A 20,105-nucleotide genomic window follows, 5' to 3' on the forward strand; every position below is an offset into this window, starting at 1 on the left:
AAGACTGGCCTCTTTTTTTCTCTCAAAAGCTCACTAAATATGTCAGGCACTTCTTGTGGCCCTTTCCACCCCTCCACATTCTCCCATTGGAGTCTACTTTTCTCCATTTCCTATCAGTAACATTTCTAAATCTTGGGATTCATAAGGTAATTCAGAGAAGAAAGTAAAAATGCAACATGGGACCCTAGTTGTCCAGATTTTTAAATTAGATGTGATGTCAATTTCTACTTATATAGGGCTCATCTAAGAAATTCATACCACAGCCACAGATGCCAAAACATACCACAAATGCCAAATTCATATCACAGATGCCAAAACAAAGGTAATAATGTTTACCTAATATGGGTGTCAAAATCATCTGTTCAAATTATTCTTAGAATCACAGAATTTTAAAACTGTTCATTTCACCCATTCATTTCACGGATGATGAAACTGAGATCCAGAAGAGCTATGTAGGTAGCTCAAGGTAGATGAGTAGCAATACTGAAAGTACTTGAGGCCCTTTTGGCCATCTCCCAAACAACAAATTATGAGCCTATAACGTACTGAATGTCTGTCATTTTCTCCAAACTCCTCACGTCTTTATAATGTCAGCTCATTAACTTCCCAGGAAGCTAAATTTACATTGCTATTAGTACAACAATGACAGATTTTAGAACTAGAAAATCCCCTAAAGAATACTGAGCCTTCCTACTATGAACAAGAAAACTGAAGGCCAAGGAGGCCTGGATACTTGTTGGAGGAAGCACTGCGTTTTAGCCGTAGAGCCCGCGATGGAGCCCACGTCTTCTGGTGACAACCTAGAACTCTTTAGTATTCTACACAAAGGATTAGCTAAACACTGTCAGTATTACAAACCTGAGATCGTTTTAATCTCTACTTGCATTTATGGCTAGAAAACTATAATTCTTTTAACTGGTGCACAAGTTCTGTCTTATGGAAGTACTGAGCTGGATAACTGTTTGTCAGAAAGATGTAGAAGAAGGGAGTCTGAATGATGGGTGGGAGGTTGGACTGAATGACCTCTAAAGTCCCTTCAGCCTCTAGGATTATTCAATTTTGAAGTTCCCTGGAGCTGGGCACCTCAGCTAGCCAGGGCAGGTACGGAGATGCGGAATGAGCAAGCATCCTGTGGGGCACCCTCTGCTGCCTCCGGAGTGAATGAACTCTACCCTGCTGTTTCAGGCATTATTCTATATCCAGCTTACATGCAATCAAATACTCTAGGCACAGGAAGAGTGTAAGGAAATGCAGCTCTGTCATTTCCAAAGACAGACTACACTGCTTAGCTTTCAAAATTGCCTTGCCGAAATGAGCATTTCATAACGGAGCCTCCAAATTCAGCTTTTACAGTTTGTTCATGTACTATGCTACTATCAGAATTAATTATGCAGCATCTTCACAAGGAGAAATCAGATTTGGATGCGAGTTAGGAGAGGAAAGGATAAAGCGCACTTCCCAAAGGAAGGTTACTGTATCTGCTTCCCCCCCGAAAGCGCTGGAGTCCTTCCACACACAGACAGATTTCAGATGGCAGTCCCCAGCTGAGCTAGCCATGGGAAGGAGGAAGTTGACATGCTTGAGAAATGAGGAATACGCCAACTAACAAGACTCTGAGGCCAACATGTTATTAACCCCCTCTTTTCTACGTAATTCCATTCCAAACTGGAATTCAACACAAATCTGCTTCTTTGCTTGCCTGAATGGCTACTAAATATTTAATGTACTGATTTTAGACATCTTTTTTGCAATAATTAGTCCAAGAGAAGAAGGTGGGTTGTTTTATTTTTTCATCTCAGAGAAAAAGAATTCATAAGGGTCAAGCTCTGAAAGTTAGAAGGAAGCTTCAGCAATAGGACTGTCACATTGTGTATTTTTACATGAATGAGATTACCAAAAAAATTCAAACGATCCGATTACACGCATGGGAGCCAGGTGTCGCCTAGACTTCAGAAGAGCAAACTGATGCTCTACAACTCAGTGTCAAATAACAAAACAACAATAACAGCCTTACAAGGTATCACAAAGGTAAGAGAGAGTGATTCTGTAGAGAGACTCCGTGTGCAAATACAGAAAGCTCTACTTTAAAAGGCTTAGACAGGTTTTCCACTCTCCTCGCCCCCAGTGTGACTAGACTAAGGCTGGTGTGCCCACTCATCAGGAAGGTTGGAAAAAAGTAGATGTCCTATCTGCATTCAGCTGCCTCCATCAGTGCATTCACGTTATCTGAGGTCTAACCCAAAGGAAGGTCTAACCCCCTGCACTTCGGGGGTTTACAGGAAGGTTCTTCGGGCCTCCTGAGCTCCCTCCCCATTAACGTGTCAGGCTGGCACGACCACATCAGTCCCGTCTGCTACCAACATCAACACAATACAAGAAAAAGCCCCTTTCCTTCTCTTCTGAGGTTTGCACCACTTTTCCTGGAAAGGTATTTCTAAAAGGAAAGCACAACTTAAGGGAAGGAGCCCAACTGGGAAAGGTCGGGTCTTTTTGATTTTTACCTTCCAGGGGAGCAGCGACCAGAAAATCGACACATGCGTTCCAAGTCAGGCAGGTGTACAAAGACAGCGAAGGACGAGAGGCGGGGGGCGGGGGGGGGGGGGGGAAGGGGGGCGGGAAGGCCAAGGAAGGAAAGGAGATAGAGGCGGGGGGGGGGGGGCTGAAGCCCAGACTTGAGGGAAAAGGGGGAAAGGAAGAGGAGGATGGAGAGGAGAGAAGAGAGCTGGGGAAAGAAAGACGAGCGAGAGAGAAGAAGGGAGGGACGGGGGAAAGAAAGGAGGCGGCGGGGAAGACGAAAGAATGTGCCGGGGACTCGGCGGGGAGGCGGCCGCGGGGACCGGCGCGCCCCCGGGGAGGCGCGGGCGCCCAGGGCGCAGGGCGCGCCCGCCGCTTACCTTTCAGGATGAGGGTGTCAATGTCCCGGTCGATGCCCAGGAAGTAGCACTTCCTCCAGAGGCCAGAATAGGTGGCGAAGAGCGGCCGGCCGCACTCGGCGTCCAGCCCGCCGAGCCCCAGCAGCGAGCGCCAGGACTCGGGGTCGGCGCGCCCCGGGCCGCCCGGGAGCAGCCGGCGCCCCAGGGGGGGCGAGTCCCGCAGCGGCAGGTGCGACAGCGGCATCAGGCGGTTCTTCTGGTCCGGGGGGTCGGCGCCCGCGCGGCTGCGCTCGCAGCTCTCCTTGTGGCGCCGGGGGTCGGTCTCGTACCAGTGGTCGGTGAAGATGGCCGTGACCAGCAGCCCCAGGGAGCAGAGGCTGAGGCCAAGGCTGAGCGCCGTGACGAGCGCCCGCGGCTCCATGGCTGCCCGCCCCGCCGCGGCCGCCGGTGGGCTCGCGCGCCGCCGCCAGACACAATGCACTTGGCCTCGGCTCGCGCCGCTCTCCCTCCCGAGCTCCCCCACCTGCCCCCCGCCGCCCGCCCGCCCGCGGCCTCCCCGCCCTCGGCTCCCGGCCCGGCGCGCTCCCTCCACGGCTCCCTTCCGACCGCGCGCCCGCCCCCTCCCCGGCCCGCCGCTCCGCGCCTCCCCGAGCCTCGAGCGCTTTCCCGCCCCCCGCCTCTCCCGCAGCCCCCTCGCCTCCCTCCCCGCGCGCCCCCTCACCCCCGCGCACCCCCGCCGCACCTCCCGACCCACCCGTCCGCCCTGCTCTCCCGCGACCCCCCTTCCCTTTTGAATCCCTCCTCGCCGCCCTCACTTTTCTCTCGTCTCCCCCTCTCCCCTTCACCCCGTCCCTACTTTCCCCCTACTTTCCTTCAACTCTTCCTCCCTCTCTTTTGGTCCCTCTGTTTCCCGCTCCTTGTCCCTTTCTATCCCTGCCCTGGACGCGATGCTTCTCTCCAGCTACCCCCGAGCACACTGCCTGCCGTCCTCTCCCCTCCGACGACCTGAAAAGACTTCCACCAACATCAGACCTAGTCTTGTCACTTGTCCAAGTTGATGTTGATCACTGTTCCGTTTTGTACCCAGAAGCAAATCCCATCCGGGTCGGGCTGCGTGGTGATATTTAACTCTTAGGAATCTCGATCTGGAGCTGAAGACCCTTTTTTCCTCCTCCTGAAGGATGCAGCCTCGGAGACCCCTTGGCAGCTCTGTCTCCCTGCCATCCTCCCTTTCCCTCTCACTGCCCTCGGCAACCTCTCAGCGCTCTCTCTGCTCCAGACCCTCTTCTGAAAGAAAAGGCACCGAGTGTCACCGGAGCGGTAGACCAATGGCCAGAGATTTTCTCCCACTCCAGCCTGCTGGGAGGTGGACTTCTTTTTCATTGACCACCTCCATCTCCCGCCGGAGTGACGGCCTCTTGGCATTTCTAGAAGCGGATAGGATCAATAAGCCCTGGCAATGGCACCTGCTCTGCGAGGTGATTATTGCCTTTGAATAAAGAAAGCCCTTAGTAATAAATCAAAGGAATGATTTTTTTCTCCTGTGCAACTTTTTTGCACTGGCCGGGAGGGTCAGCAGCGAAGCAGTACTACACACCAAAGTCAACATCGCAGCTTGCTTCTGTTTTCCAGGGCACTCGGCAGTCACAGATGTTAATTCTGAGAATGGCAGGCAGATTCACATTTTCTAAAATAAGGAAGTGGTAGGACTCAGGGTCCTGAAAGAGTTAAATCTCTTGTGTTGTGGAGTCTCACGACAGAGGAGCAATACCCTCGTGCCACTGAATGCCCTTGCGGCCACATCACAGACAGAAAATCATGCTGCGTGAGCCCAGGGATGCCAGTTCTTGTGTTCTTATGCTATGAAATATTAATGATCAAAAGATGATGAGGCATTCATTAGATGCTAAATGTCATTACTCCACGATTTAATGGGACTTATTAATTAGTGCCCCACATCAATTGGTATGAATGTGATTTATATATTTCCTCTGAAATGACATCTGTAAAGGTGGTATAAGATCTTGCTGGGATTTATTTTCATTGCAGTTTGTACTCAGCATCTTCAGAGGGTGTATTTCCCATGAAGACTGTGTACCTCTTCTGAGTGCCTCCGTCCACAGATAGATCACTTAAGCAAATCTTTCAGTCATATTGGACACTCTGTGCCCATTTCTGCTGACCTGACAATGTGAATTATTACTTGGATTTTCTCACAGCTTCAGCAAGATCTATGGTGAGCTTCAGTCTAATTAAGGAAGACAAAGAATTATAATTTTAGTGTTCCTCTCACCTATAAGCTTTTCCTTAACAGGAAACGCTAAGCTCATCAAAGAAGTCTTATCTGGATTTACACAAAAATGATGAGACTTAGAAGTTCTCTCTTATTTACACTCTATAATATGTGTAAAATCCTAGATCTTTATGGATACACAGAGAGAATATCTTTAACTGTGAGCCCACGGCTGATATCTGAAATTTGCTCAAGTTGTCATGTGTCCTTTTGTTTTTTAAAACACCTCTGGAAATAAAGATATTACACACCTTGCAAGTCCCAGGGGTGGTTAAGCCTTTAGCAACTCTTCTTCCCCTTTTCAAACCCTGAAGTGCTCCAAGAAAAAATATTCTGCCACATTTCAGAGTCACCTGATTATCTTCACACAATAACCACATCCCCAACTGGAGCTGACAGAAAGAAACCTCTTTTTTAGGCACTTATGTTTAACTTAGAAGAAAATAATGTTCTGCTTCATTTTCCTACCCAGATCTCTTGAGCATACCCCTCTCAGAAAACAGCACTATCCTTGAAGTTCATTTATGTCTATGTTTAAGACCAGTCTCAGCATATAATCCAAAGGTTACTATATGATGGATTACTCTTGACAGTATTTCATAAAAAATGTCACACATTACAAATATGGGCCAGCAGCATGTAATGAGAGCACTGCCTCTGCTGGTGCAGCAGTAACAGCATCAGCGGGGATGTGACATATGATGTGTACACAGGTTTTGCTACAGCAACTGCATATCGCTCCATCCATGTTCTTAAATTTTCTCTTTTGGATATTTCCAACAATGAACTATCACTAGCCCCACTCTGTTATGGGAATGGGAAATACAAAGATGAATCAATGGTTCCCACCTTCAGGATGCTCCCAGTTTAGTGGCGAGAGACAGACACATAGATTTTTCTACACACTCTAGTAGAAATCAGAACAAAGTGTGTGGCAACGTGGACAATGAAAAGACTAACCACCTGGGGGAGTCAGGAAGGCTACTTAGAGACACTAACTTTCGAGTTAACTCTCGCAGGATGAGTTAAACTTTACCAAGAGGACTAGATCAGAGACACTGGCATTATGCTCAGCATAAAATTCTGATTTATGTATCTACCCAACAGACTTGAGGCTTCCATATTTGAGGCCACTGTAAAAGAAGAATGCTCTTCTACATTTTTAAATCATAAAGTTGGCATCTTCTAATCCCTGACCACAAGCTAAATACTTGCAGACGAGGAGAAGCAGGAGTCTAAGCCAGAACACAGTTGATGTATGAGGGCATTTAGCCTGGCAGGGAGTCAAGATGATGGGAGATCAAATATCCAACCAGAACACTGAGGCATGTCTCAGCTGTGGCTGTGCTGTGTCCTCAATGTTTTCAAACTTAGCTTGTGCTTCACTTGTCTTAAATTTCCCTTTGCCATCTCCAGATTTGATATCACCAACATCTCCCTTGGAGAAGAGCAGAGTCCTAAAATGACAGGGATAGAGCTGGAGAATTTCCACCTGGGCGTCTCACTGTATTGTAGTCAGTATGTCCAAAGGTCAACTGATAATTTCCTGTGGCCCAACTGTCCCTCCTTGCTTCTCTCTCGTTCTGGTGTTGACAAGTCAGTCAAGACACTCAAACTCAATATTTTAGAATTTTCTATCGCATTCACACAGTGGTAGGGATTCTTCCTCTGAAATGTCTTTGTAGCCAATCTTTCTTCTTCATTTCTACTACTTGCTATCACTGTGCGGACAGCTGGGTTCGTGGGCAGCTCCTCCTGAAGTTATCCTGGACACTGCTGCCCAATGCAACTTCCTGAAAGGTTGTTTTGATGACATCATTGTTCAGCATCCAATTCTTCTTTCTAAGTTAGAGGGAATTATCCTCTATGTTACTCTAGAGTCCTGCTTTGTCACTGTCAGTATTCCCATAGCATTTAAACATCCCAAGTGATGTGTTGGCCATGTTTAAATATTTAGAAAACAAAACACTTTTGCCTTCTCCAAACACACTTATAATATCTAGGTGCTTTATGACATTCATTGTATTTCTCTATACAGTCAGAAAGGTCTTAAATATTTTCTCACAAAAAGATACACACATCACACACACACACACACACACACGCACACACACACGGAGAGAGACATCTCCAATTATCACTGACCTATGGCAATGATTTATTGACATACCCATGCTAAGCTCACCATGCTAACCATGAATATTCTAAAAGGCTTTCACCCTTTTGCCCCAGTGCTGAGACCAAAAGCAGTATCTTTCCTCATTTCAAACATTTAGATTCCACAGAATTTAGACTATGCAGTTTAACCAAAACCACACACTGGCTTTCAAAAAGAGTAGGGGTTTATTCTTGGTACTATCAGACATTTTTACAGCATTTAATGTAAGGATAGAGTCAATTATGTTGTTGATCTACAATATGTCATTTCTGCAAATAATTGTGATACCTTATGTTAACATCATCATTCTAAACTGTTCCCCTATAACAATTTTATTTTAATTCAACAACATTCATTCATTGAGCACTTCCAATGTAAGTTATTGCACTGGGTCCCACTGGGTTATGCAAAGATGAAAAAAACAAAACACAAAACACGGCCTGTGCCCTCAGGGAGCTTTAGGTTAATGGAGGAGGAAGATAGAAACACAAGGGGCTATAAAGAGGGAGGCCTGGACTGAGTCCCATCACAGAGGTGCAGACAAAATTCAACCAGGAAACCTAGTACAGGGAGATCAATTTCCAGTGGGAAGAATATGGTGAAGCCAAGTGGAATAGATGCTATCTCAGGGAGGCCTTGGAGGAGACAGGGTATTTTCTGTATGTGTGTCAATTTAGTCCAGGGCAAGCCAAAAGTAAATTTTGGAAGTAGCACCTACCATGGTGCTCCTCTCTACCCCACACTTGTGGTAATTTATCTTGCCATTTTGTCACTAACTTGAAGCCTGGAACCAGAAAATACCACAAAGCCCCAAAATAGACGGTGCCTGATAAGTTTCTCATTTCACTGACACACCACGGAATGTCACCATTCTTTTTCACATTCCTGGATTAAACTGTTTCCTTTTTGGAGTCTTTAAGCACATATGGTGGAAAAAAAAAAAAAACAACAAAAAAAAACACGTTCAAAGAAACCCATAACCATCTTAAGTCCCACTCAGAGTGTGATGTTTTAGCAGATGGTGGTTCATTAATTGCCATACCTAACTGTATTCCCTGCCTTATCTGTGTGTCTGGATATTGAGTTTCTAAGTTGAAGGCTAGTTCAGCTCATTCAGGCCGTGTTTGACAACCAAGGCAGAGCTGGACATAACTAAGATATCAAGTCTCTCTGAGTCACAGCAGCCTGTGATGGTGCCCAGGTGAGCAAAAAAGCTAATTTTTTCAGATGTCTCTCCTTTTTCTTCCCCTCGAATCTCCCCTCTAAGTTGTATCTACTCAAAGGCACCAGGATCTGGGGAACACACATGAGCTGGTGTCAGACCACCTGTAAATTCCAGACCCACTATTTCTTAACTGCTCATCCTTAGCCAGTTACCTAACCTCTCCGAGCCACCCATATTCTGAAAAACAGGGATCTCAGCATCAACCTTTCAGGATTCATGAGTCATCATTACCACATACTAAATACGTTTCCTCCCATTCCTCCCTACTCCATCCACATAAACGCAGAAACATGCCTCAGAAAAGCCATAGCCTAATCATATTAAACCCACGTCATTTAAATGTCATAAATACAAATAGCTAAATAAGTTATTGATGGCATGATTTTTTTCATGTTACCTATTATTCACCTTATCCTTGTAGGAGAGGCAATCTACTAGTTTTGTTTGTTCAGTTAACATGTAGTGAGCACCTGTGGGCCAGGGAGAGCATGTTCCAGGCAGAGGGAACTGCCAGTGCAAAGGTCCTGAGGCATGAAAGAGCTTTGTATCACTCAGGAACTGGAAAGACACCACTGCAGCTAGAGAGTAAGTGAATGAGGCAGCAAGTGGTATGAGATTCAGTCGCAATGTCAGTCAATGGCCAGTTCATGCATGGCCTTAAAGGGCACTTTATGGAGTATGGACTTCAGTCAAAAGAAAACCTTTGGAGAGATTTAAGGAGGGGAAGGGAACGAGTTGATTCACATTTTAAACATCACATAAGACTAAGTGAAAAATGAATTGAGGCTGGGGTTGGCAAATATGAAAGCAGGGAAACCAGTCAGCAGGCTATTGCAATAGTTCAGACAAGCGCTTTAGACTAAAGACACAGCAGTGGAGAAAGAGAAGTGGGTCAAGGCTGAACTCACAGAATTACTGGGAGTCCAGATGAGAAAAAGGAAAGATCAAGAACCAGGCCTACATTTCTGGTTTGCGTGTCTGAACGATGGTATCATGTACTGAGGTGTGCAACGTTCTTGGGAACAAAATAAAAAATTCTTTTTGGGGCATGTGAAGTTTGAGATGCCATTTAGAAATCTCAACTGGATTCATGAATCTGAGAGTGAGGGCAGCAGTCTGCAAGGGAAAATTTCGATTGTTAGAGATGTCAGTAGATAGGTGTTAAATGCACGTTGATATTTAAATTCACAGGACTAGGTGAGATTGCTTAGAGGAGAGTGCTGCTAGAAAAACTACAAGGTTCGGGCAAGGCAGGCTTGAAGACACTCGAGCATTAAAACCTCCATAGGGGGTAGGAAGAGCCACAAAGGAGACCAGGAAGGAAGGCAGGAAGGAAACCAAGAAAATGCATGTCCCCAAAGCCAAGACAGGAGAGTCTAATGATATGCTTTGATGACACAGCAACAAGACATATAGAGCCCGGGCTGTGGGGTCAGAGGGACTTGGGTTCAAATTCTATGTGATTATTTTGTGGGGAGCAAGATTTGCTTAGCCTCTCCAAGCCTCCGTTTCCTCATCTGTAAAATGGGGATCAGAGTAATAGCAGAGTTGCTATGAGAATCAAATACATAATGAAAATAAAGCATTAGCAACATAGTGAATGTAAAGGCTGACATGTAATAAGTGCCCTGTGTATAAGGCAGCTGTTGTGATTGTTGTTATTTACCATCACCAACGATGATGTTTGGTGGCTGCTCACATCTGCAGGTCATGATCCTCGTGCGGTACAGGACGTCACTCTCCCAAAGATTGTGCCCCAGTGCAAAGCCTGGAGGCTTACCATAACGCTCCTGCACACATAAATCGTCTATAGTATTGGTGGAATGATGGGCGTTGAAAAGTGCAAGAAACCATTATGCTCTTTCAATAGGCTATTTTGTTATGAGCCCATAAAGGGGTTTAATGGTGTTTTGTAAACAACCAAAATAAGCTGCCAGAATACGATAAGGTATCTCCAATCCTCAAGGTCTCTAAATAGACTAAATGGAAACGCCTCTGTAGAAAATGACTGCCCATTTTTATTGGAACAAATCATGTTATGGGAATCTAGCGAGAACCTGGATGTCCCCTCCCCATGCAAGGGGGTGGGGAAGCCCAGAGAGGACAGGGGGACGTTAAGCCAGCTGTAAACAGCATCTGGATGAGAAGAGAGAAAGAGACAGCCTCCTCTACAAAGCGTAGGCAGAAAAAGTCAGACTCAGGAAGGACCCAAGACCCAGCCAAGATGAAGCTCCTAGAAGCCAGAAGGTAGCTCTCCACAAGTGATGAGAAATCCAAACTCTGTCCATGCGACCAAAGTCAACATTCCAGAGTCACATCCTCAAGACCAGGGGACAAAGATTGAGTCAAATGTCCCTGAACGTGATGAATTCAACCCAGGTCTGGAGGCATTATCCCCCCACCTCAGAGAGCAACATCAGCACCCTGGACAACTCTGTTTTCTTCTTCAATTCTTGATTTGGATAAGCCTCTTGGAAAATTACTTGAGTCCAGGCAATCATTAGCCAGTGCGTGAACAGCTATTATGAATCAGATACTCCAAAGAATACCCAATAATGTGTCATGTTCTTTACAACTCTCGGCATGCCAGCATTTCATCAGGCACTGTGGAGTGTAATCATCTGATGTGCACAGTGCTTGGAGAATCATCCTGTTCTTCTGGAAGGAGTCACCAGATTGGCAGGACTTGGCACACTGCCACACCTGAGCCCCTGTAATGAATGGGTGCCACATGGCATGGATGGTCACTCAAGTGCAAAAGAAGATGAAAGCTTGAGGACAAATTACCATCTCACCTCTGACTATTGGTGTGGAGAGGCAGAACCTTGTCAGGGTCAGATTTATGAGGCTGATTAAAAAAAGAGAGAGAGGAAATGCACCAATGGCCAAAAAGGAGTCCAAGTAGGTGGCTTTGATGTATGAGCTCCATCTGCCTGATTTATTTGGTGTCGACAATCTACATGTGATCAAGAGCCTTGGACTAGGTGAGTGGCAAGTCAGGGAGGGTGCTGACAGAGGCGGAGATGTAGCTTAGTGTTTTCCAACCAGGCCACCATGTGCCCTCACGAGCCCCACTGAAACAAAAACACAATAGAAAGGGATTCTCTCCAAAGAATCCTGGTATTTAGCCAAAAGAAATCCCTGAAGTTTTAAACAGTGAAGTTTAATCCCCACCTCAGGACTTTCTGAATATTTAGGGAAATTCTTTCATTTCTCAATTTCCTTTGCTGAAAGCTGCCTGGCTTTTTTTTTTTTTTTTTTTTTTTTTTGATCCTGAATAGTAAGGACAGAGTTTGAATTACTTACTTTTTCTATCCTCATTCAGCAGTTTACCCTTTTTCATATCAACCGCTTTTGCAAAGAAGCCCAGGTTCTTTGTGTCAATAAAATGAGAACTGAAAATGGCTCTCATGGCAGTATTGTTAACTGAGTTTATAGAACACTCTTTTAAATGTTATATTTGGTAGCAGTGACAGCAAACTTTAGATATAGAATCCTGAAAGGGGGAGGTCAACCCAGAACAGAGCCAGGATCAGGACTAAGCTTGCCTGGGGTTCCTGGGATCTGAAAGGAGATTTGGAGAAGAGGAGCTATAGAGAACACTCTGGAGACAAAGGAAAAAGAGGTGACAATAGCAAATAGTGTGTAATCAAGAAATGTTAGCTACATACTATCACTCTATAAATCTGCAGAATTTATATTCTAAAAACTGCACAAAATAAGCAATATTTCAAGCAGTAGGCACAGGTCAGAGTGGGTGGGAACAATTTTCCCCAGCCTGGTTCAGTATGGGTCTGGATATTTAAAGATTGAAATGGCTTATGCTTTCCACGGTTTCCCTGACCTTCTTGCCCACTACTTCCCACCTACAGTCATGGAGCTTTTATGGATTTATAAAATAATAGTATGTAGCTGACATTTGTTAATCACAGTCTATTTGCCAGGCATTGTTCTAAGCACTTTATGTTTTTTCACTTAATCCTCGTAACAAGTATCATCATCACCATCACCTTTATTTTGCAAATAAGGAAACTGAGGCACAGAAAAGGTAAATAACTTGCCCAAGGTCACACCCTTAGTAAGTGGCAGAGCCAGGGCTGAAACCTGCACGCTGTGACTCCAGGGCCCACATTCTTACCTGTTATTTGTATCATTAATGAGAGATGACAATGTTTTAGACCAGGTAATAAGAGTAGAATGACAGTAAGTGATTGGATGCCAGATAGATATTGGAAGTAGTGCCAACAGGATTTCCTGATGTGTACCATGTATGGTGAGAGAGAAAGAAAGGGACTGGGTGGAGCTGTCATCCATGGACATGGGGAGGCTATAGAAAGTATAGGTTGGAGTGCTGCCACTCGCAGGAGCTAGGTTTGGGATGCACTAAATTGAGATGCCTATTAGATATCTAAGTGGAGATGCTGAGTGAGCAATGGGATACATACATCTAGGGCTCAGGGAATGGGCTCAGGCAAAGATATAAATTTGGGAGCCAACAGAATCCACATACAGATAGTACTTTAAACCATGAGACTAGATGATGTCACCCAGGAAGGGAGTGTTGATAGAAGAGAGGACCAAGGACTGAGACACGGAAAACTGCTACAAGTTGAGGTCTAGGAGATGAATAGGAACCAGCAAAAGAGACTGGAGGGGCACGGCCAGAGAGACAGGAGTGTGGAGTCTGGGATCCAAGTGAAGAAAGTGTTTCAGATAGAAGCAAGTCATCAAGGTCGCAACGTTTCTGACTGGCCAAGCAAGATGAGAAGTGAGAACTGAGCACTGGACTCAGCAAAGAAGAGGTCTGGGTGACCTTAATAAGAGCATTTTCTGCTGACTATTGGGGCTGTAAGCTCAATTGGAATGCATTCAAGACAGAACAGGAAGAGAGAAGTTAGAGCAGTGCAGAGAGATCACTTTTTCAAGCAGTTTTGCTGTAAAGGAAAGGAGAAAAAATGAATAGCTAGAGGCAGAAGTCAGATTAAGAAAGGGTTTGTTTGTTTTTTTGAAGATGGGAAGATAACAGCATGCTTATGTACTGATGGAAATGATCCAGGAGGGATGGAGAAATTGATACAGAGGACTTCCCTGGTGGCACAGTGGTTAAGAATCTTCCTACCAATGCAGGGAACATGGGTTCAAGCCCTGGTCCAGGAAGATCCCACATGCCACAGAGCAACTAAGCCTATGCACCACAACTACTGAGCCTGCATGCCACAACTACTGAAGTCCACACGCCTAGAGCCTCTGCTCCACAACAAGAGAAGCCGGCACAATGAGAAACCTGCGCACCACAACAAAGAGTAACCCCCGCTCACTGCAACTAGAGAAAGCCTGCACACAGCAATGAAGACACAACACAGCCAAAAATAAATAAATAAATAAATTTATTTTTAAAAAAGGAAAGAAAGAAATTGATACAGAAAAGAGAAGCAGAAATGCTGGAGTGGGTTCTGGTAGATAAGTGGAGAGGTTGTCTTTGATAGGTGCCTGCAGAGTTCATCCACAGTAACAGTGGAAAGAATTCAGGTCATGGTGACAGTTGCAGGAAAATGAGTGGGTGGATGACTGGACATTATGGAAGTTCTCTGCTGATTTGCCATGTGCTCTGCAAATGTTAATGTGTTCAGAGGAAGGAGAAATCTTAAAAATGGAGATGGCCAAAGAAGCATTGATGGGGAGATTGGGAGTTGAGCTTTGAAAGGTCTATGAGAGTGAATTGGTGGAGAAGACAGTATTTCAGGAATGGAAAACCATGTGAACCCAGAGATAGCAATGAACAAGGTATGTTCATGGGATAGTGAACACCCTGGTCCTCCTAGAATTTTTGTGATGAAAAGTTTAAGATAAATTTGGAAATATTGATTAGATTCAGACAGTAGTGGATTTAAACAACACTAAGATCTTAGGCAATGAAGAAAGGAAGAAGGATATGATGGAAGAAGAGAGATTAGGAATTAATCTAGCAGTAATGGTGAAATAAGTGCTGAGAAGGACTTCAGATCACCCAGGCCTGGGTAATGAGAATCACAAGAGCAGCATTGGAGGCAAAGGAAGAGATGCCAGAAACATTATGAATAAAAATAGTGAATAGGTCAACCAAAGGGGATAAAAATAGTTAGATACCAATGCTGGAGATTCAAGCCAAGATGACTAGAACCATGATGGATCTGTTGACTAAAATAAATAAGCAGCCTTTATATAAGCAAGTTGGTACATAAATCAGGAGGGAGAACAGATTAGAAGATTAAAGCTCTGGCCATTTGGGTTTGAGAGGACAGAAGGATACCTGTATAGAAATGTCCACCAGATAGTTAGAAAAGTAGATTCGGCAGATATCTACGTAGAGGCAAACATGTTAAGAAGTCTGGGGGAACTAGGATGGAAAAGAAGAGCAGAAGTCGTGTCTGGAGGCGAGGGCTGGGTGGAGGACGAGGAACCAAGGTCTGCAGCATGCTGTGAGTGAATCGGGAGAGCCACACAAGCCAGGGATGGGGAATTTCAAGAAAGGCCTGGTCAATGGTGTTGAATCATGGGAATATCCAATGGTGGAAAGAAGAGTGAGAAAGTGTCTCAGCGACATAATACCTGGGGACTTCAGCAGGTCATCATCAATAGAGGGGTTATGGCAGGAATCAAACTTCTAAGGTCTGAGGGATGAATAGAATGTAAGGGGGGAAAAATGGGAACATGATTCATTTTCAGAGCATTTTGGCAGTCAAAGGTGGGAGGGAATTATTCTACAGCTAGAGAGGTCAGGAAGATTAAAGTTTTTTGAAGGCAGAGAGAGCTCCTGGATGTTTGAAGGAGAGACATGGAGAGGAGATATGAAAGTTACCCCTAAAACTGAAATTAAAGCAAAAATTTGAATAAAGAAAAAATATGATAGAATTAATAATATTATTATTGCTTGCCTATAATAAAATTTCACTTATCACAGACTGATTTGATGTCAAATAAAGATTTTTTTTAAATCTATGGCTATCCCATTAGATCTGAGGGAGACAAAAAAAGGTAGATCTAAAGTTAGAAGCTTCCTTTTTCTGTCTCAGTGAGGATATCAACTTTGTGGTTGTGGTAGGATAGAATAATCTGCCCCACCCCCACCCCTGCCCCCACCGCCGGGAACCCATGAACATGTTACCTTACATGGCAAAAGGGACTTGGCAGATGTGATTAAGGGTCTTGAAATGGGAAGATTATCCTGGATTATTCCAGTGGGTCCAATCTAATCCCATGCATTCCTAAAACCAGAGAACCTTTCCTGGGTACCATCAGAGAGAGGTGTAAAATGGAAAAATGGTTAGAGAGATGCACTGTTGCTGGCTTTGAAGATAGAGTTAATAGACCAGAAGCCAAGCAATACAGGAAACCTCTCAAAGCTGGAAAAGTCAAGGAAACAGATTCTTTCCTAGAGCTTTTAGGAAGTAATGCAGCCCCACTGATGCCTTGGCTTTAGCCTGGTGAGACTAACTTTGGATTTCTGACCTACAGAACTGTAAGGAAATAAATTGCCTTGTTTTAAGTTCTTAAAGTGGTCATAATTTGTTATAGCAGCAATTGGAAACTAATACTTTAATTAAATTGCTTTCTTTGTAGGATGGTAGCCCACAATTCACCACTACTTCCCCTCCTCCCTGACCCTGTTCCCCCTTTGATCATGCTCCAAGGGTCTACTGAATTCCAACAGACCTGACAATTAAAATTCCTAACAGCTGGAGAGTGAATGCCTCAGCTAATCCTCCTGCACTGCAGGCATCCATTTTCTCCAGGCATTTATTTCAGCTGGGCACTCATTGCCTCGCCCGAGGTGCTGCTCTGCCTGCCATCCAGGAATAGGAAAGGCTGGAGGATGATTGTGGTGGATGCTCCAGAAAGCAATGGAGAAGCCCGAGTGCCAACGATCGTGTCCACTACAGTCACAGGAAAGATGCATTCGGTGAGCTCTTCAGATTTATGCAGAACCATGAGCTGTTTCCTGTATCAAACAGCTGGAAAGATTTTTTTTTTTCAACTTCACTTTGAATTCAATCAGAATGAATTTCCACCTGGCATTTAACAGAATGGAGCATATGTAGCTATTGCCCTGATTACCTGAACCCAAGTTATCAAAGCCCTAGAGGTTGCCTTTGAACTGTGAACATGGACTCTGAAAAAGGACCCAAGTATCTTGAGAGTTACTTATAAGGCAGGCGTGTACTGAATGAGGAGAATTGATCCAGAGGAGGAATTTATTGTACAGGAGGAAGGAAAGACATCAAGGTTAACTAGTAGATATAAAAAGAGCTAAGTTCATAAATCCAGGGGAATGTGGACAGGTCATGAATACTTTATGGAGAAACAGCCAAAAACAAACAAACAAAAGAAAGGGAAGGAGCAACTGATAAATGTTTATATCTTAGCACCATAAAAGTGAGGGTGTGAAGAACACAGTTCGGTGTAGACATAAAGTGCAGAAGGTCTTCCCCAGTCACTGTTGCATTGGGGCTTATTAAATAAGCATTGGGGCTTACTTCCCTTGTTAATGATGGTATAAGAAAGAAAAGTGCATTAGGTTAGTTATTAGAAATTGGGTTGTTACATGTGTCTAATTAGCATCATTTTGAGAGATTTGAATAGGGGTTTAGAAGAAGGTGGTTGTACAGCCATGAATGAGGTCATGAAAGAAAAAAATTCATTACTTCTAAAGAGTTAAGTTGGACTCTTCCAACAGAGAGAGAGTTTCTGGCTCAGAGACCCCCCTCCCCCAGCCCCGTTGCTTCTCTGGCTGAACCAGCAAATGGGTACAAAACGTGTTTGTGTATAAGTACTGTCTTGCCAGACCTACAGGGGAGAAAATACTCGGCACACAGGCCAGTGGTGCTCTGTAGAAGCCAGTGGCTCGCCCTGCCTCACTGGTGTTCAGGAGGATGTGCCCCACCCCGTGGGTGCGTGTAGAAGAGGATCTAGTCAGTGGCACTTATCATTCATTGTAAAAACAAGACTAATCTTCAACAATACATGTGGGCTAATTTTTTAAGTAGGCTTGCTCAAGGCTACCATACATCACAGCAAACAAATCTATTGATCCTGATGACGTCTTTATGTAAGTCATTCCTGAAAAAATGAAAGATGTGTGCTTATTTGTACATTTTTCAGAGATCTCTAGACAAGGGAAGAAGCAGGAGTTGGGAGTGGAGGGACAATAATGTGATAAATCCTTTTCAACTTTAAAATGCATCTTTGTTGAAATTCCAAGGTACTTAAATGAAGGTTTATGTTTTGTCTTCTTGTACCCTGATAAAAGGTATGTGTATATATCAACTTTCAAACACTCACACATATTTGTAAATATACACTACCTCTCAATATATGCTGTTAATGTGTATATGTATAATATATGGGGTGAGGTGGGAGGGCCTACAAATCCCACCACTAAGAACCCCCTGTCACCTGGTAATTGTAGAGCTTCACTGCAGGAGACCTGAAGAAATAAACTATAATCTCAAATGACACAGTGATCTAGCGGTCTTGGAAGAACACACATGTCTTACTAATGCCAAACCAGTGATCCACGAGGAAAGTGGGCTATGTCAGTACACATAATATTATGCAGAGTAATAGGTTATATATCCAATTTTTATTAGCACCACTGCTTGACAATTCTTTGCTTCCCTCTAAGGCTACCCTAATTTAGATCAGCCTGTAGCATGCCTTTTATTCTGAAGCTCGGACACCTGGGGTCTTGCTGACCCTGGAGAGCCTGCCCCTTCCAGGGCCAGCCAACTCCAGAAAGAGTTAAGGACTTGCAGGAGCACACCTTTCATATGCAAACCAACCAACTCAGAGCCATGCCCTAACCACCTCCTTTAACGGGCTTTCCCATGCTGAGCCACATTCCCCCTACCCTAATCACCCCAGGACTAGGGTACCAAACAGCCAGAGATAGCCCCTATATCCCAGAACCCACTGGAATTATTCAAACTAACCAATCCTAAACTTGTTTGTCCTGTCTGACCTGTTTCTTCCCTCGGAAACCACAAGGGCTCTTGCCCTTGCTTTCCCCTTGCTCCTTCTGCCTCCTGACAGAGCCTGCTGCTTCCCTGTATGCCCCTCCCCCTCCTCCTCTCCCTCCCCCCTCCTCCTCTCCCCCTCCCCCCCCAGGCATGGTGGAGCCCCTCCCCTTGAGAACTGTGAGTAACAAACTAATTTTTCAATGGCAGTCATCTCTTGATCTACTGTCCTCACCATTCCTGAATAAAACAAAAGCCGTGTCTTAAAACAGAGCCCTGTGGGGGTAGGTTCATGAAAATTGTGTTGATTAGTTGAAAGTTGCTGGGGAGATGGTACTAATAAGACCAATAGTTCAGTCAGAAGAAAAGTCAATCTCTTTTATCACCCATTGCCAAATATTTACACTGCAAATCCAGTTACTAGCAAATAGTTATTTGGAACTACCACGTACCAACTAGACCTGTATAAAACCATCTCTCTACTTTAATTCAAGTGGAATGCTTATATAAGTAGCTGGAATTACCAAGGCCAGGAAAGAACCACAGTTCACCTCTGGTGGGCCATGACCATCTGTGCCACCTGGAATGGAGGGCCACAGCACGGATGTGACCATATCACCTTGAGTCCCTTCCAACCAATCTGCAATCATTTGTCCTTTAAATCACTTCACAAATATACAGCCTTTAACTTCACACCTAAATATGCTAATAGAAAGGATGGCTGCCATGTCTTTACAACGTCTCTTTAAACACATCCATGGAATTGTCCCAAAGTTAATTGCAGGGTATTAGCTAGGGAGGATCTACTTGGTTTCACTTAAACAATTGTATACTTTTACACTTAGAAAACTTCTCCATCCCAGTGGCATAGTTGAGGAATCTGAGACCTAGAAAAACAGCGATTTTTCTAGAATTAATGGCTAACTGGGGATAGAATCCCTGACTCCTATTGCAGTTCTGCCCTAATCGTGTGATTTAGAGCATGACTATGAACTTCCCTAAACCTCAATTACTTTTTCTGAAAACAAGGATAATAGCACCCCTCACAGCTTTGTTGTAAAAAGTGAAATGTGTCATTTATAGTATCATTAAGCTGACAGAACAAAGGGGTCAGGCCAATAAACAACTTGGACTTATAGTCCCACCTTCTCTCAGAAGACAGAACACATATCCTAGAAACACGCTTGGATGAAATGCTTCATCCAAGAGCCTGGAGCAACCATGGAACCTCTGTTTGTAATTCTGGAGTTATTCTTTTTGGCTACTACGTAATCCCAGGATTACTCTGGGCATCTTGACTGGAAAGCTTTAAATTATTTAATCTCCTTTTGCAAATATACATTTAGTTACAGCAGTAATAGACGTTAACTGCAAACTTCTCAGTAAAACAGAAATGTAGAAAGCCAAAGTGATGCTCCTTCCTTCAGTTTCCCCAGTTCCAGTCCCCCAGGGCAGAACTGCTTCACACACATAGTTTTTTAAACACAGAAATAGGATCATAATAGATAGCCAGAGAGAGAGAGAGAGATTTTTTCCTCAGCAATCTATAATGGGCAGCTTTATT

General features: G+C 44.4%; 1 protein-coding gene across 4 annotated transcripts in view; it reads right to left on the bottom strand.

Moving 5' to 3' along the window:
• Positions 1-20,105, bottom strand: part of TMEM178A (transmembrane protein 178A) — an 84,656-nt gene that overhangs the window by 48,879 nt on the left and 15,672 nt on the right. Inside the window, exon 1 of one of the 4 annotated variants that reach the window (XM_057743416.1) lies at positions 2,895-3,374. The exons of 1 other annotated variant lie outside the window; for it this stretch is intronic. In XM_057743416.1, coding sequence (XP_057599399.1) covers positions 2,895-3,294 — 400 coding nt within the window. In that variant the 5' untranslated portion in view covers positions 3,295-3,374. Of the gene's footprint in view, positions 1-2,501; positions 2,552-2,894; positions 3,375-20,105 lie in introns of those variants that run through there. 2 more of the 4 variants (XM_057743415.1, XM_057743420.1) reach the window with 2 other exon arrangements.

This window comes from Hippopotamus amphibius, chromosome 7 (assembly GCF_030028045.1).
Source record: "Hippopotamus amphibius kiboko isolate mHipAmp2 chromosome 7, mHipAmp2.hap2, whole genome shotgun sequence".
In the NCBI taxonomy this organism is placed as follows: Eukaryota; Metazoa; Chordata; class Mammalia; order Artiodactyla; family Hippopotamidae; genus Hippopotamus; species Hippopotamus amphibius.